This window comes from Helobdella robusta (assembly GCF_000326865.2).
Source record: "Helobdella robusta unplaced genomic scaffold HELROscaffold_48, whole genome shotgun sequence".
Taxonomy (NCBI): Eukaryota; Metazoa; Annelida; class Clitellata; order Rhynchobdellida; family Glossiphoniidae; genus Helobdella; species Helobdella robusta.
In genome coordinates, this window is record NW_008705215.1 from 305,606 (window position 1) to 323,588 (window position 17,983).

At 29.7% G+C, this 17,983-nt stretch overlaps 1 protein-coding gene across 1 annotated transcript; it reads left to right on the top strand.

Annotated features, from left to right (window-relative positions):
* Positions 1 to 16,319: 16,319 nt before the first annotated feature.
* On the top strand, positions 16,320 to 17,102 carry HELRODRAFT_178445 (hypothetical protein; the record flags this gene model as incomplete). Its single annotated transcript, XM_009026550.1, has 1 exon — positions 16,320 to 17,102. One exon carries the CDS (start codon positions 16,320 to 16,322, stop codon positions 17,100 to 17,102), a length of 783 nt encoding a protein of 260 aa, XP_009024798.1.
* Between the last annotated feature and the right edge of the window lie 881 nt (positions 17,103 to 17,983).

Consider the following 17,983-nt stretch of genomic DNA (forward strand, 5'->3'; position numbering starts at 1 on the left):
TCAAAACCGCTCTTATGACTGTTATTTGGAATTGCAAAGAATAAATTCTACCAGTAAATCACTGCAATCAATAGAATGTGAATTATTTAAAGGATCAATGCTACTTAAATCATTAGACAGTTTTATTGAGAATTTCAGAAATGATTATGAAAAAGTTATGACAGAAGCAACCGATTTATCAGGATTACAATCTTTTAGTGAGGAAGATGAAGTAACTTTTAACAGAAGAAAAAGAAATGCGTTTTTTGATAAAATAAAGAAGAGTATAAATTTACAACTAGAGATTATTTTAAAATCAATACATTTTATGTCATATGCGATAGTATTAAAACACAATTGCTACAAAGAGTTCAAAAATATGAGGTTGTTTTGGAACATTTTCGTATATCTCTTGATTGGAATTTGTCAAAAGAAAAAAAAACAAAAATCATTGGAAGAATTGAAAAATATTCACAGAAATGACATTGATGTTTGTAATTTGGAAGATGAACTAAACCATTTTTTATTTTTTTTTTAAAGAAAATGAGGACGCCATTAAGAATAAGCCAGATAATTCAAGTAATAACAAAGATTTATCATTTGAAAGAATCTATAAAGCCGCTAAAGAAATGTCATGCACATTTTCCAATATTGAAATATTATTGAAAATTTTTTTAACAATTCCTTTATCTAATGCATCCACTTTGATGTCTTTTCATTTTTGTACTATGAAAGAAGTCGTTTTTATTATATTAATTAATTAATTAACTAATCAATTAATTATTAAAATATAATTACGTTTTAATAGCATCTATCTGCCAAGTTTGAATTTTAATATTGAAACAATTCAATTAATTATAAAAGCCATTTGTAATTAATTAAAATGAAATTCATTTAATGAATTTATATCAAAAGTAAATAAAAATGTTTACCACTTAGGTACATGAAATAAAAGAAAAAAACAGACAACTAAATAACGTTTTAATTATTTGACCACAATACCTTTTTAAAAAATAAAAACACGCGCTTTCAACAACAAAACAACGATACGATATAAAAGACAGAGAAGTAGGGATGTCCGAAGAAATATCACGATGGCTAACGAAACGAATGACAGATTGTTTTCAAACATATTACTGTAAACTGCTAATGTTTGCAAACGCTTATTAACGTTGAATTCAGCATAGTAATTGAAAGAATTGTTTAATAATTTCATTATATTTCAAAATTTATTTCAGTTATTTTTATGAAATAATTTTTTTACGGGGGCCCCTTTCCATTAATAACAAATATTATTTAAAATTTTATGATTTTTTTTCAAATTTTGAAATTTCATTATATTGGAAAATTTATTTGAAGTATTTTTTGAGGGATAAATTTGTACACGGGGCTCCTTGGTCGTCCGGGGCCCCTAGCAGCTGCTCAGTCTGCTAAGCGTTAGATCCGCCACTGAGTAATCCAAACATTTTTTGCAATAATTTATATATTCACTTCTTGACAAATAAAATTCTGAAGCAGCATAAACAGTTTAACACTAAAAGCCATATCTTTTTCAGTCATTAGTTTAAAATAACTCATAGAAATGAACTTTATTATAAAAAACGATTAAAATTAAACCTTTTCATGCAGTAAAGTTTATTAAAACCACTAGCACAACCAAGTTTTTAAAAACTTTTATTAATAACACAACATTTGTAAAATAAATTTTATAAATAAAACCAAACACGAAGTAACATTTTTACAGAAAATTCTGTGATCTAAAATCAACAGATGTCCTAGAACAGAGCTTTGAGGTACTCCAGATAACACCACCTCAACATCAGGCAATGTACCGTTGAAGAGAATCTCTTGTGTTCTACCAAGAAAGTACGATTTGAACCACGTCGCAGACATTTCAGAAACACAAAAACGACACTTTAAGTTTTCAATCTAAAAAGACTGATTGACATACTCATACTCAAAGCACCAATGGCGCAAACAGTGGGCACCCATAGTTGAAATTAATTCAGATGTCACGTGAATCAGAGCTGTCTCGGTGGAACGATATTGTCTGTATCCAAACCGATAAACTGGTAATAAATCAGACATAACTTAATGATTCGAAAATTGTTTGGTGACAGCACGTTCAATAACCTTGGACGATAATTTAGTATTATCATCTCTGTCAGTGTGTGCGTGTGCTCGTTATCTCTGCAAAATTTCACAGGATTTCTCTCTCATTTTTTCTCTCTCTCTTTTAATTTTTCGCTTTTTTTCTGTTTTATTTTTTTGTTAAAATTTTTAAAAAATCTGAAAAAATACAGACATGGACATATTTTTTTGTTTTTTTCTGATTATTCTATAAGTTGAATCAAAACAGAACGCTAATTTTTAATTAAAAATTAAATTGGAATAAGAAAAGACAAAATGAGTCTTTGTTTATTTAGGGAAACTCTTCGCAGTTCTGGTAGTGCACCACGTTGGGCTGGTTTAACAACATATGGCCCCAATCAACATAAACGCCCTTCTTTCTCATGTAGCACTTGTTGCCATCAACAACTTGAAATTCGAAGCAGTCTAGTTTTAAGTTACGGCAATATTTCTTGCAACCCTCAACGGATGTTATGTCTGGCATGAGATACATTGTGTCGTCGGGCATCTTGTATCCTGGGCTTTCATAAAAGCATTCTGAAATCAAATGCAACGTTAATTATTTAAAATAATTTCTCATTTACTTCAGTTTAGAAATATTATTCATTCAAGTTTTATAAATTTTCTTTGTATTTCTATGTAGATTACACAATGATGAAAACAAAAATTGACTTCAATTGAATAGAAAAAAAATGTTTAATTTAAAATAAATGTTAACAGCAATCAACAGAACACATTTTAAAACACAATCTGAAACCAACTTTCACCCCGAGCAGTTGGTCAGCCGCGGAGCAACCAGCAACGCACAGAACACAACCAGTTTGAACATCTTCGTTCTCGTTGTTGGAACTACTTCAACACAATGTTTCAAGCAGTTAAACAGAAGGTATTTATAGGGTTTCATATGCGGGAAATTCAGCGGCGTTCTGATATAAAAAATATTTGCAACATTTTTAATGCGTGGTATCATGCATGATATTTAACGTATTTACATAGTACCACACACTCATCCATCGTATGGTCAAAACTTTTTCACAACTCATTCTAGAATGCTTCAATTTGTGAATGCTATTATTTATTTCAATTTGAATGTTTATAACTTGCTAAATTATTTTATAAAGATTCAATTTTCAGCAAATTGTTGAATAATTACACCCTACTTAGTTTGTACTGAAACAATTAGTAAATTGTGATGTCAGATGTGAACACATTATTGCACTAAATGAGGATACAAACTTAAAAATAAATAAAAATAAAATTTTTTCAACCAACTATCCTTGAATTAATCATTTTTAAAAATTGGTAAAAAAACTACAAAAACAACCAGTTAACAAGCCAGCCACCCAATCAACCAAGCAGATATTGACCCTAACGGCAATGGCTTATAATACTTCAACACCACTTTGTCGTTATTTAATCAACAATTTAGGAAATTGGTTTAATGTTAACTTTATATAAAAAATAAAATGAAAAAAGAGGTCACTCACCTTAAATGGATGTTGAGTAATCATGTATTTTATTGATGAAATAATTAAGGCATCCAAATTTCCCTATTACCTGTTAAATGATATTCGCAGCATTTATTGCAATTAGGTACTACTTTTAATTTATTCGTCAGAACATTACAGCGAAAAACATCGCTCTTTCAGATTTACCGTTATTTCATAAAATTTTATTACAGAAACAATCTCGTGAAATCAAATTTCCACATATTAACCTGAACAATGGGACGCACCTGCACACTCACACTCGAAAAAATCGGTGACAAAAATTCCATTATCCAGATGTTCAGGTGAATTTGAAAAATACTACCAATCACTCAATCAATCACTCAATCACTCAATCAATCACTCAATCACTCAATCAATCACTCAATCACTCAATCAATCAATCAATCAATCAATCAATCAATCAATCAATCAATCAATCAATCAATCAATCAATCAATCAATCAATCAATCAATCAATCAATCAATCAATCAATCAATCAATCAATCAATCAATCAATCAATCAATCAATCAATCAATCAATCAATCAATCAATCAATCAATCAATCAATCAATCAATCAATCAATCAATCAATCAATCAATCAATCAATCAATCAATCAATCAATCAATCAATCAATCAATCAATCAATCAATCAATCAATCAATCAATCAATCAATCATTCAGTCAGTCAGTCAATCAATCAATCAATCAATCAATCAATATATATATATATATTTTTGTTCCTTCTTGATATTTTTGTATGTATATATAAGCAAATTATATTTTCGGTTAAAATTTATGAAAACAATAACTATTTATCACGTATGTTGAAACTCAAAGTTTTGCAAAGTTTTTATGAATATTTCTTTGTTTTCAGGCCAAAAAAGCTGTTGGATCACGACCGTAAAATGATTAATTATTGGCTCTCGCAAGTGGTGTACGCAGATTTGCCAAGTTGTCTTCTACATTGTCTCAGTGTAGATGAATGCAACGAAGTAGACTTTATTTTGGATAGATCTTGTGTGGCAACACCACCTGCATTATCTACTCATGGGGAGTACAATTAATTTTTTTTTTTTGTGTCCAATAGATTCAAAAGTTTTCTGTTTAAGTAATTATTCACAATAGTCTTTCAAGAACGTAAAAAGATATATATGCTTAAAAAAACAATTTACTGAGTGATAAAGAAAAAGCTTTAAATTGAACACTCAAGCATACATACACCACAAATACGAACAATGCATACGCTAATATGTATAGATATACTCATTCATAGAATCGCATAATTTCATTATTATTATTTGAGAATTTATATAGCGCCCTTTAATAGTACTCAGAGGCTCTTCTTGAGTCCAGTAGAATTGATGCATAAAGGAAAACATTCTCAGTTCCCTGTGAAATTGATGAACAGTCAATCCTGGTTGACGCAAACTGTCCGGCAAACTGTTCCAAATTGTTGGACCTGCGACTGCAAAACCACGAGTGGCCACCACCAACCACGTCTCCGGCAACGACAGAAAAAATTTGTCGTCTGAACGTGTCGAAATACAATGAGCTGATTTTGTTTTAAATGACAAATTTCTAGACTGATAGTGTGGGCCTAAACCGTTTAGGCATTTAAACACCAGAATGGCGATCTTTAATAATATTCTTTTTCTGAGTGTTAGCCAATGAAGACCAAACAGGGTGTGGCTTACATGTTTGAACTTCAATCTTCTAGAAATGATTTTTGCCACTCAATTCCGAATAGACTGCAGACAATTGATCAGTCTGTTGGACACGCCGTAAAAAACACTGTTGCAGTAATCTAATTTTGAATGGAAAAATGAGTGAACCAAGCTTTTCAGTGTTTCCTTGTTAAAAGATTTTTATGTAATACAACCAGAGAAGCACAAGACAAAAAATTTGATTTAACAGTTACTAAATTTGCAGAATTTTACTGATCAAAAATTAAATTTACTCAGTCCTTAAAAAATCATAGTGAACTAAATTTTAATCAATCCTTGTTTTGCGTCCAGAGTACCGGTTCCCCGAGGTAGGACGTTGTTTTCTTTGCCATCAACTTTTTGCGCCAAATTAGACGATTAGTTGTATCCATTTCATTTAAATTTAGAGCTTTTATGTCTTGTTCGATTGTTTGCGACCAGGACTTCTTTGGACGGCCTTTGGGACGTGTGCCAGGAACTTCAATATCTGCAAGAAAAGTTATGGCACTGTTTCCACTTCGTTTGACATGACCAAACCACCGCAGACGGTGTTGCCAGCATTCGTCCTTTACATCATTTAAACCAGCACGACGCAGGATTTCGGTAGATTATCGAAAAAAATTAATAAAACCATAGGCGTAATTAATAAAATTAAAATAAGATTGAATAAACCAATAATTATAGATTTGTATTATTCATTAATCTATCCACATCTAATATACTGCAACATCATCTGGGGAAACAGCCCTGAAGTTCACTTGAAGCAAATTACCAGATGTCAAAATCGTTTTATCAAAATTCTATTAAATCTACATCCATATAGTCATGTCAGCAGTTATTATCCTGAACTGAAAATTTTAAACATAAAAAATTTGTATAATTATCATGTTTCTATTTTTGTGTTCAAGTTCCTACATTATTAATTACCAACATCTTTTAATGACTTCTTCGAATTCGGAAATGCTGTGCAGTCAAAGTTCACTCGACATTCTCCTCTGCTCTATATATCACCTGCAAGAATAACACTGCTTGGTGGAAGTTTAAAACATACCGGTCCCGGAATCTGAGAGAAACTTCCTGTTGATATAAAGACTACAAATTCCTTGCATTTGTTTAAAAACAAAATAAAGAAATATTTATTGAAAAAAAGTACAATTTTTATTTAATCAGAATCATGTAAATTGTGCACTATGTTAATTTTGTCATGAATTATAAATTTACTTAAAAATTGTGTTAGAATTAACAATTTGTGAACGGTGGCCTGCGACACAAGAATTTTGTTTTCTTTTAGCTTTGGTCTGTTAATCATTACCTAATTATTATTAATTTGGATTGATTGAATAAAATTTGATTTGATTTGATAACAAGTAGAGCACGGAGACTTGCTAAGCCGTCTTTTACACTGTTCCTGTCTGGAAAATTGCAACATTGTTGATTTCCGCCTGGATGAAAGTCAGCCTTATTTAATACAAAAAGATGGCGGTACCGTTAGGAATGAAAAGTTAGTAAATAATTCTTTTAGCAACAACTTCATTTTAAATAGAAAGTGTTTGGCATCCCCACTGGCAGTATTTATTCAGGGTTAGTTTGATCTTATTAATTATGCGTTTCGTGTCCAGTAGAATCAAACGTTTCCCTCACGTTCTCCAATGAATATTGTGAATAGTCTGATATTTATCTTTGTATTTGTTCGGTGTTTACCTGTTTTTTCTCATTTTGTTTTTTCACATAAAAATAATTATTCACTATTTATCATTCAAGAATCTTTAATAAGTTCATTCGTTACAATTGGAATAAAAGAACTAATTAGATAAAGTAAACAAAATTTGAAAAAAATTTATGTTTTAGTAAAAAAATCAAGCAATAAGAATAAATTATTATTGAATTCATTCATCTGATAGAAAATTATAAAAATTTATTCAGTGTTACAAACCGTACAGAATGCTCTTAAAGGTTATGGATTAAAAAATTTGAACACAATTTTAATAACAAATCAATGTCGTAATTGATGTCATTAATTTATTCACAAACAAATCAATTAACGTTTGTATGTTTCAGATCGGCTGATGTTGCAGTTTATTAATTCAGGTAACTAATATGCATTTTTTCATTATTTACCGTTTACTATTTCTGAATATATTAATAACAACTGTCCGTCACTTTTTTTGTCTTTTCTCTCTCCTGTCACAAACTGTTGCATTGTTTTAGCTTCCAAATTTGCCAAATTTGTACCTTTATAAATATATACTATTTGTGGGTTCAAATCGACAGACACACCACACACAAACACGCGCACACAAACACGCACATAAACACACACACACAAAACTGGGAATTCTTTAGGTGGTCCACTGACAATGATCTGGATATCATCAGCCTAAGCGTGACTATAAAGACCAAATGAATCAATTAATCGAAAAACATCTGCCGTGTATAAAACAAATAATAAGTGCCCAAAGACCGATCCTTGTGGCGTACCGTTAACGACCAGTAGCGCATCTAAAAGATTGTTATTAAACAGCACTTGTTGCGTTCGATCCGTCAAGTAAGACTGAAACCAGAGTTTGGCTGTTCCCGATATATCAAATTGCTTCTCCAAACTGTCCAGCAAAATACTATGATCGACGCAATCAGACGCCAAAAGCGCCAAAATAGAGACATTTTTCGTTTCTGACTTTAAAAATAATATAGACAAAATATCCAGCGAAGCTGTCTCTGTTGAGTGATGTTGTTTGAATCCTGACTGATGATTTTATGAACTCATGATATAGAATTTAAAAAAGAGCAAAACTAAGCGTCGCATCAGTTTTTAACCATCCCTCCCAAGTGTCATAAAACCAAGCTATAACTATTATAAAAACTTAATTTAATAACGTGCTTCTAACAACCCTGTAATAAACATCCGACAACAACTGGCTGTAACGAAAAAAAGAAAGCTGTAACCAACAAAGAAATTACTCACACAAAGAAACAATGGAACTTAGAGTTCGTTTGTTAAAGGAAACTATAAATACCTGATGAATTACATATAACAATATCACAAACTCTATTATACTGATGATGGTAAAGGTTACCGGAAAAAGCATTTAGGTAAATGTATATATGAATAATGCAGTCTAAAATAATTAGAAATTTTATTATTAATTTGAATAATATGGATAAAATAATTGTACGAAAAATTGAAAAACTTAGTTACAAACTCAACAATGCTGAAAATGCGGTGTTATTTCATAAATATATACATGCAGTAATTTATCATATCTACTGAATATTTAGCGTTGGATAGTTTTTTATTACATTTCTCAATATTTTTAACCAAATTCTTGTCGTCATTATTTATTTTATTAAAGTTAGAACAATATACAGTTTTCCAATTCATTCTCGAATGTAGAACCTATTTTGATTTTTCAATCACTTTCAGCACTTGTTGCAGTATATATTGAGAATTTGTAAAACCCAGGCTTTTGTTCTCTTGGTTTGCTGTCTTCTTTACTAATTGCTATGGTTTCTTGTAAGGGTTAATTAATTTGGTGTTATGTTTTATTGCTTCTGTGTTATGTTTTATTGTGTTAATTAGTTCAACAAAATCCCGACAGCCACCTAGCTAAGCTTCTCAACAAAAACCTAGATCTGTACAGCCTTTATGACTACAACCTACAATCTTCCAAAAAATTCATAATTTTGTTGAACAAAAACCAGCCATCCAATCATATCGCTTCACTTGATGTAGAATCATTGTTTACCAATGTTCCTATCTAAGATACCATTGACCAATAAAACTAGCACAATAAAACATAATACCAAAGCAATAAAGACCACAAAACATCAAAAAATTGAAACCTGGAGGCATGGCCAACTAAATAGAAGGATCTTCAGGAGAACCATGCTGTGTTTCAGTCGAAAGAAAAATATCTAAACTACTAGAAAGCAGTTTATAAATAACATTTAGGCTAGAAAAGATTGACCTGATGTTGATTTAATCAAAGTTTAACTCAACAATAAGGGAGTCTTTGGAAGTTTTACTATTTTTGACCGACTGCTTCCCTGACCCGTTACAAAAAATGCTCATCGCCAGCTTCTTTACATTTGGCATCAGCAATAAGACCGCACAACTCAGAACGCGGCTCTCGAGTTAAATCATGATTAAGCCTGATCTTGCTAAATTCATATTATTATCAATAATTCCTTTTTTAAATTAATCGTTGCTGAATATTTATTGTCGGATGCATCGCGGTATTTTAATATTATTCGAAAATTTACTTACATATTCTACTTTTATTACATAAAATATTTTTTACTACTACTACTATTACTAACACTACTACTACTACTATTTCTACTACTAATAATAATACTACTACTACTACTACTTCTACTACTACTATCGCTTCTACTACGGTTGCTACTACTACTGCTACTGCTCCTGCCGTCCTTGTCAACACAGGACTGTAGACCTCTAAGTCAATTTAAAGTCAAGTCTACTAAAGTAAATTGGTTTATAAAATAAAGTTGTCAACAATTTTTTTTACCTACACCACATAATTTTTTTTTATTAAAACCAGTTTTTCACTATGTTTTGGGGAATGAATGGATCGTTTGCTAGCTAGTTTTTATTTGGATATTACGTGAAGGTCTCCTTTATTGTTTAGGTTTCCGAAAAAAATTATAGGTCTCTTTTGAATCCGGTCTTGGTTGGCTTGAAATTTTTTTTCGGCTGAAAATGCAAAACATCAGATGCACACTTTCTATCAATCACAGCAATTGTAATATTTACTCCTTGAAAGTCATATAATCATATTTTTTATTAAGGGGTTAACATTATTTATATAATTATATAATTATAAAATTATAAATTTATATATGCAAAAAGAGAGAAGTTTGTTAGTTATAAAAACAAACAAAAAATTTTAATAAGATAATCTCTTAATTTAATTTAAAAATTAATGAATAATCATAGAGAGCAATGAAAAAAACACTGTTGAATATTTAGTATCACTCAACAAATGTTGATTTACATACAAAACTGATGAACATTTGTAAAATCTTCTAAAAGCTACATCACACTGCTACCTACACTTAACTCAAATTTGTTGTTTGACAGAGACTCCAGTGTTACATTCGTTTTAAGTCCAAGGTCGAAAACATTATGATAACTGATTGGGACGTACCGCAATTGTTACGTGTTTCTAAATAACAGTATAACTGTAATAAATTTTCTTTTTCCGCCCCTAGTTGAACATTGAGAAATTGGAAAGCACTAATAAAATGATTACAAATCTTTGCTGTTGTTTCGCTTCAAAAATTATAAGTTTTTAATAGTAAAATACGCGTAATGTTGCGTAAATAATTAAAAGAGATCTAGATGATAAAATTTTTATATAGAAGTTCAATAAATAATTTTAAAATAAAAAATGCCACGGTAGATCAATATTTGATTCGGATAACTTCAAGGCAGTTTCCAGTGAAAAATAGCGAAATTGCACATAAAAAATTGAGTTTTTTGTGATTACGTGATTAAAATGTTTTTGTTTTATATATCCACATAAATTAACCAGCGCTCAACTTCAATGAAGCGCTCATATTAATGAAAAATTACCTACTCTCATTGCAAACTCTCGTTTATTTTTATATATGTCTAGATTTATCAATAACAACTGTGTTTGATAAGAACAATATTTTATTTTTATTTAATCTAACTTTAAAATTGAAAAATATCATTTAAAAATATGCTTTCATGGGAACCAGCAAATACATTAAGCTAGCAAATGTATTCAGTCAGCAAAATTAAAATTTTTTGAAAAAAACGAAGCGTTTACTCGAAACAAATTAGTTTCCAATCATAAACATTACCTATCTCCAAATGTCAATCAACCATTTTAAAGCATGTTCAAATATATTTTAGTTTTATTTTATTCTTTTTAAAGGCAATTGCAAATGTATGTTTGTTGATTCCACACCAGTCCAACAAGACACAGCATCACATAGCGTTGACCCCACTCACTACATTGAAAAAATTTGGTGGAGATTGTGTGAGGGAAATAAAATTCTACCAAAGAAGCATTTGTTTTAGTGCAAGGTTTGTTATCATCGCAGTTGTATCCGACAACTGGTTTCTGTGCTCCTGAGTTGTATAAAATATTTTTATTAAAAAAGTTCTTTTTTATATTTCTTCTTATCAAAAACATATGGATGAAAAAAATGCTTGTTCTCACCGTCAACTTTTCCTAGAAACGCAGAATCTGTTAGATGTGCAAGAGTTCGTATTGCAAGCTAATGATTCTCTTGAAAAAGATTAAGTATCAATAACAAATGTTTTATTGTTAGCATTACTAATAACATTGATTCAATGATATGGTATTAATTTTTTGAATCCAGAAAATTACAAACTATTTTTCAAAGTTTTTATTTCAAATAGATTCTATTATCTGTGTGACTTTCGATGCGACAAAACACATACATTTACACGAAAGAAAACAACAGCTAGTATGTCTTAGTGATCTAAACTTTTAGTTCGTAGAAGGAAGAAGTTGAATGTGTAACGTTCGACAAGTACACGACTCCGTCCCCTCCACTGATCTGTTTATTACATATATATTTTTAAAATACAAAATAGTTAATTTCAATATAATACAAAAATGAAAATAGTTTTTTACATGAAGTTTTTTACATGAGGCGCAATACTGTTTAAAGTTAAACTAGCAATATAAAAGTATGAACATTTTTTAAGTCAATATATTACTGACTTTTCTATAAAAAATGATTCGACATGTTTTGTATTTCTAATTTATGAATTTCATTTTAGCAAATGTATGTGTTTCATTTTTTTGAATGTTTTTTAACTGGCTTTCATGAACTTTACTATTAGAAAGGCTCTTATCTTTTATATCTAAATTTAATTTTTTAAGTTATTTTGAAGTATTAACTGTTATTAACATGACGTGTTTTAAAGTGTTTATGATGATTCTGAATTCTACTTGTCAAAAAGTTTATATAAAAATAGTTGCAAAATAGTTTAGAATAGTTTAACTTTTTTTTAAGTTTAGTTTACTATTTACTATTTGTTTTGCTACTAATAGTTAAATAACTATTTTTATTGCAAAATAGTTATAGTTTAACAAAAAATATTGCATCACTGGTTACTTCTCACAATTTATGTTATCTGCCTTTAATGTTAGTTTCATGCATAAATTTTATAATAAATAGTTTCAAAGATAAAACTAAAAAACTGTTCTCATCTTTAAATGAACTGTATTATGAAAACTTGAACAAATGCAATAATGAACTGCAACTTGTGGTAAAAATATAACGTTACAGGCTGATGTATTTTTAGTAGGTAAGTATTATAATTTTTGTCTCTATTATTCCGCTAATGAAAATAAATTTTAATAATTTATATGAAACTGTTTGAAAAATTAAAAGTGATTTCATCAGACCAGTTTTTAAATCGAGTCACTGAAAATGTGGTAAAAATTTTAATATACGGTTGATTTTTAACGTAAAAAATTTAATTAAACTTTCTTTGTTCTATTATATTAATATTAGATATTAATTTTTCAACTTTTTCTTATTTAAATTGCTTCCAGATATTCGTTGGAAAGTGCCAAATGAACCGCTTAATAGAGTGATTTTTCAGGGACCGTTCTTGCCCCATTAATGACTTTCCAAATTGATCCCTGATTTTTTAATGTATTCTCTATTTTGAAACATATTTTATCTACCTATAGATCATGTTAATGATAATTTGCTTATGTATTGTGAACTATTTTAAATTGAATGCTAGTTTAAATTAACATAAATATTTTCTTTGCATATTTGAAACTTTTTCTAACTTGACATCCGAAACAGTATGCGATTCAAAATCGTTGAGGATGTTTTCATTTTTTCAATAATAATAACTATTCCAAATGGAGAAAAACCAATATAGTTTATTTTTTCAGCTTCTATTTGGAACAAGTTTTATCTTTAACGTTCAATTACATAAAAATTTGTTGTACCATTTGAATGCAACAGTATATAATGCGATTTAACCTAAATTGAAATCGTACTTAAGAACTTGGCCATTGTAATTAAACGCGATTGTTTACTAACGTGAATTTTAAAAAACAGATAAATCATGTCCGCCTAACTTACGGTACCGACTGGTGTTAATTATAAATTTCATAAATTAGTCTATTCATTATTCATTATAACAAATCACGCATATTTTTCTAGTTATTCTTAAATTTTCGCTCGTCACACTTTGTATAATTTATGATTTATAATTTAAGGTTCAAATCTTCGCGACAGTTTTGTTTTAATGGCACTGAAATGTACGATACATGGGTTGACACATGAAAAAGTTCCAATCATCCAATGTTCAACTGTCATACTCAGATAGCCACATTACTAACATTATTAGAATTCATGCAAATTCTAACAAATTATTATTCTTATTTCACACTTTTACTTAAGGGTTTTATTTGTGAACATAAAATTAACTAAAGAGAAGTCTATAAAAGAATAAGCTTTGTTGTAAATTTATAAATTCAGGATATCAAAATTAAGTTGAATTATTGGTGAACATTTGAAAATTTAAAGAGAGCCAGCAATATGAACAAGATCGTGTGTCTTTTCCTTCTTATTTCCTGCGTCGTGTTAGCATTTGGTTAGTTTCATTAACATAAGCATAGTGCTCCTTTTCATGTTTTATATTTCAATGAAACATTTAACCGAGAAAATATTTTAATTAATGAAACATTCAATCAATAAAATATTTGAACGCTCAATCATTAAAAGATTTGATTTATAAATATTTATCCCAGGTTTCGAATGCCCGGTTTGTTGACTTTTTTGAGATTTTGATTTTATTTCGAATTTCAATTTTGTTTATTTTTGACCTAATTAAAGATTATTTTTTCAGTAAAATTATGTTTGTAACATTATATATTGTTGTAATTCAATTGATTTATTTTTTACCTCTAGCCATGCGGTGAAAACCAGTCTTGCGATGAATCATCTGGATCGTGCGGTAGTGCTTGATTTCGAGTTATTGTTAAACTTTAGAAACAACTTTTACCAAAAACATCAATAAATTTTAATTTAATTTTTAGTATGCAAGCCAGCAAACTGTCACGAAAACTTCATATGTCCCGGTGGTTTCCAACGCGATGCTGATGGCTGTGAAATCTGTCAATGTGCCTCTTGCATTGATCTATCGCATGTGTAAGCTTTATCGCTTTCTATGATAATCATTATTTTTTTTATAAATTTGCAACTGAGAAGTGGAATAATGTAATAACTTTTTTTTATTTTTGTTGAAAAAAAAAATTTTTTTATACAATTTTTCCAAAATATTTTTCTTATAAAAAATGAACCAATAATAATTTCAACATGCGGAATATTTAATTACACTATAAAATTTTTCATTAACAATTGAATATACATTTAATATAAGACTTAATTGTATTATTAAAATATATAAAGCATGAAATTTTTTACTTATTTTTGCAGGCCAGGCAACAACTAAATTGGTGTTGTGAGATTCGTTGTGACATCCAATGACAATTTATGGATAATGAATTCTTATTTAATTCATTCATTATGAAATGAAAATTTGCATACATTTGTACGTTTGTTTTTTTACAAATATGTTAAGTAATTTTGAAATAATTCAAGAATAAATGCTTTGATGTCATAAATCATTCAAGCAAACCTTTCCAAACAAATGAATTGAAAATGTTTCTAAAAGAAATATTTAAATTTATTTTAACTTTGGTCTGGGCGCAAGTTGTTCATTTCTATCACAAGCATGATTTTATTTATTAAGTTGATCATGTAATTTTGATTCGTATACAAATTGCAGACAGTTCACAAAGTTTGCAGCATTCAAGCGATCATAAAAAATACCCATGTTTTAGAGTTTAGCATGTGTAAGGGAAGCGAGCATTTGTGTACGCTTATCAATTCAGTTTAGACATTTTTAAGAAATTTGAGAATTTTTTTTAAGCATTTTTAAAAATTTGTTATTTAAAACATTCTCACATAACAATTGGAATATGCTTATTACTTTTGGTTGATCGCACACAACCGCCATTGATTACAGCTTAAAGCTAAGTTTGAATGCTATTGTTCAATTTTGAAAATAAAATTTAATTAAAAAACTCTATTGCAATTCAAATAATTGAAAATTTATTTTTTAATCACACACAAGATTACGTTCAAGTGCTATGGTTCAATTATTTATACAATGTGGCTTATTCTAAAAAGACCACTATAATTTAATTTATCAAAATTTATGAAAAACTAGCATTCTGTTTTGCTGCTATAGTTCAATTCCGATACCAAAATGTAATGGAAAATGCTTTAAGCTTTCATCAAGCTTCATTCACTGTTATAGCTCAATTCCAATAAGAATGTAATTAAAGAATTACATATGTGGTATGAATGAATGATTGTAGAGGTAAGAGGTGACGGTGGATGTAGATTAATTTGTTGGGCGGAACGATAACTGATTAAGTAGCAGTCGTTTGATTGAAAGATGATTGGAAGTATAGTCTGTTTCTTGAAGACATGAAAGATGGGTGATATTGAAATTGGATAATAATCTGTTTAAAGTTTGAACTTGTAATTTATAACTGAAAAAAATATTGAAACGCATTCACGTTTGTTCGGTTTTTATCAACTCACCGAAATACATTGAATTGATTTGGTTTGTTAAATAAAAGAACAAATCACTTATTACCAGCAGCTATTTTTGTTATTTTAAATATCAAACTAATCGTTGTTCAAATAAAGCAATATTCTGTTGGTTGAATTGAGTTTCAGCATTAGTTGAGAATGCTTCCATGAATATACAACAAGCTATGGTGAATAATGGTGGTTCGAGTCAGGACGATCTATTTTCTGTTCTGTGAAATTAAATATAAAATCAGTAGAAACTGCACTATTTAAAAATAATTTTCCATAATAACATGAATGAATAACACTAATAACACCTGCTTGCTAAATAATATACGCGATATTGTTTCTAACCATATGACTACTCAACATCATAAAAGTAAAGCGTTTACAACAACCACTTCAACAACAAAGCTATCTGAAATCAAAACAGCAAGTAAAAATCTTAATACTAATTCGTGGGCTGATAGATGTAGTAATTCAACTTCTAATCTTATTAATAATAATAAAATATTATATAGTAATAACCCTGTGAGTGAATCCGACGATGACGAAGGATTTCAACCTGTCGAAAAAGCCAAGAAAAAAAGAAAGTTACACGTTTCTCCTCAAGTTCACCAAGCTTCTAACAGCAATATTATATCTAAGAAACCGTTAAAAATGTATGGCACGGGCACTAATTGTGCCTTAAAAGCCTCTAAAATTATTGTTAAGAAGAGAACATTTTACGTGGGCAACGTTGGCCCATGTAATAAAGAAACAATCGAAAATCATCTCCGTTCCAAAAACATTGACTTCATTCACTGTTACCCAGTTCTACGTAAACGTAACCCTGAAGTTATTGGCGTCGCACAAAACAACCTTTTAGAATCCACGGCATTCAAAATCATCCTGCCGGTCGACGAATCATCAAAACTGACAAGTCCTGACATTTGGCCCAAATACGCTTTCCTTCGTGAGTGGGACTATTCAGCGACAAACATTCCAAGAACTGCTGAAGATAAGATTGCTAAAAAATCATTCAACGTGACTCTCAGTAATGCCCAAAAATCATCAGACACCAACTTTGGCGACATCAACACGAATCCTGTCATCGAGATGAAATCACCAAACGTTAACTATGGCGACAACAAACAATAACCTCAACCTCAACATTGTGGATAACTCTTCATCTCATGGTCTGCTCGAAGATGTTGATCCTGATCACAACGTCCTTAATGAATATTCAAATATTTGTTCTCAAATGATGCCGGAGAATGTTAACTCTTTCATTGGCGTTCATAATTTTTGTATTATGCATGTTAATTGTAGAAGTTTATTAAATAAATTCACTGAATTTAATATTTTAATTGATGAGTGTGGTGATAAATTTGATCTGATAGCTGTTAGCGTAACGTGGCTGAATGAAACTAATTTTAATCTTGTCAATTTGCCTAACTTTAATTTCGTTTGTAAGAATCGTACTGGTACCGTCGGTGGGGGTGTGGGCTTATTTGTCAGAGTTGGTTTAAAGTATGCGGTATGTGATAATTGTTCATTCCATAGATCAACGTTTGAATGTATGATGGTTGAAATATTTGTAAATGTCAATATAAATTATTTGGTTATTATTTTGTATCGTCCTCCTAGCTCTGATGTAAATTTGTTTTTAAACGATTTATCAACCCTACTTCTATCAGTTAACTTTAATGTGTTTACAAATATATATATATCATTGGTGATTTTAATATTAATTTATTTGATGACGATTATAGACACATTCCAACTCAATTTATAAACTTGTTAAATTCGTTCGGTTTTTTTTCACTTATATCTCTTGCTACACGTGTCTCATCTACTAATAAATCATTACTTGACAATATCTTCACTAATAATATCACCGGGCATAGGTCTGGTGTCATTATATCATCTCTTTCTGACCATTTTCCTATTTTTTCGTCGTTTGTCATTCCTTGTCTTAATTTACCTAAACCTTCTATTGTATCAATTAATTATTCTAGTTTTAATATTGATTTGTTAAA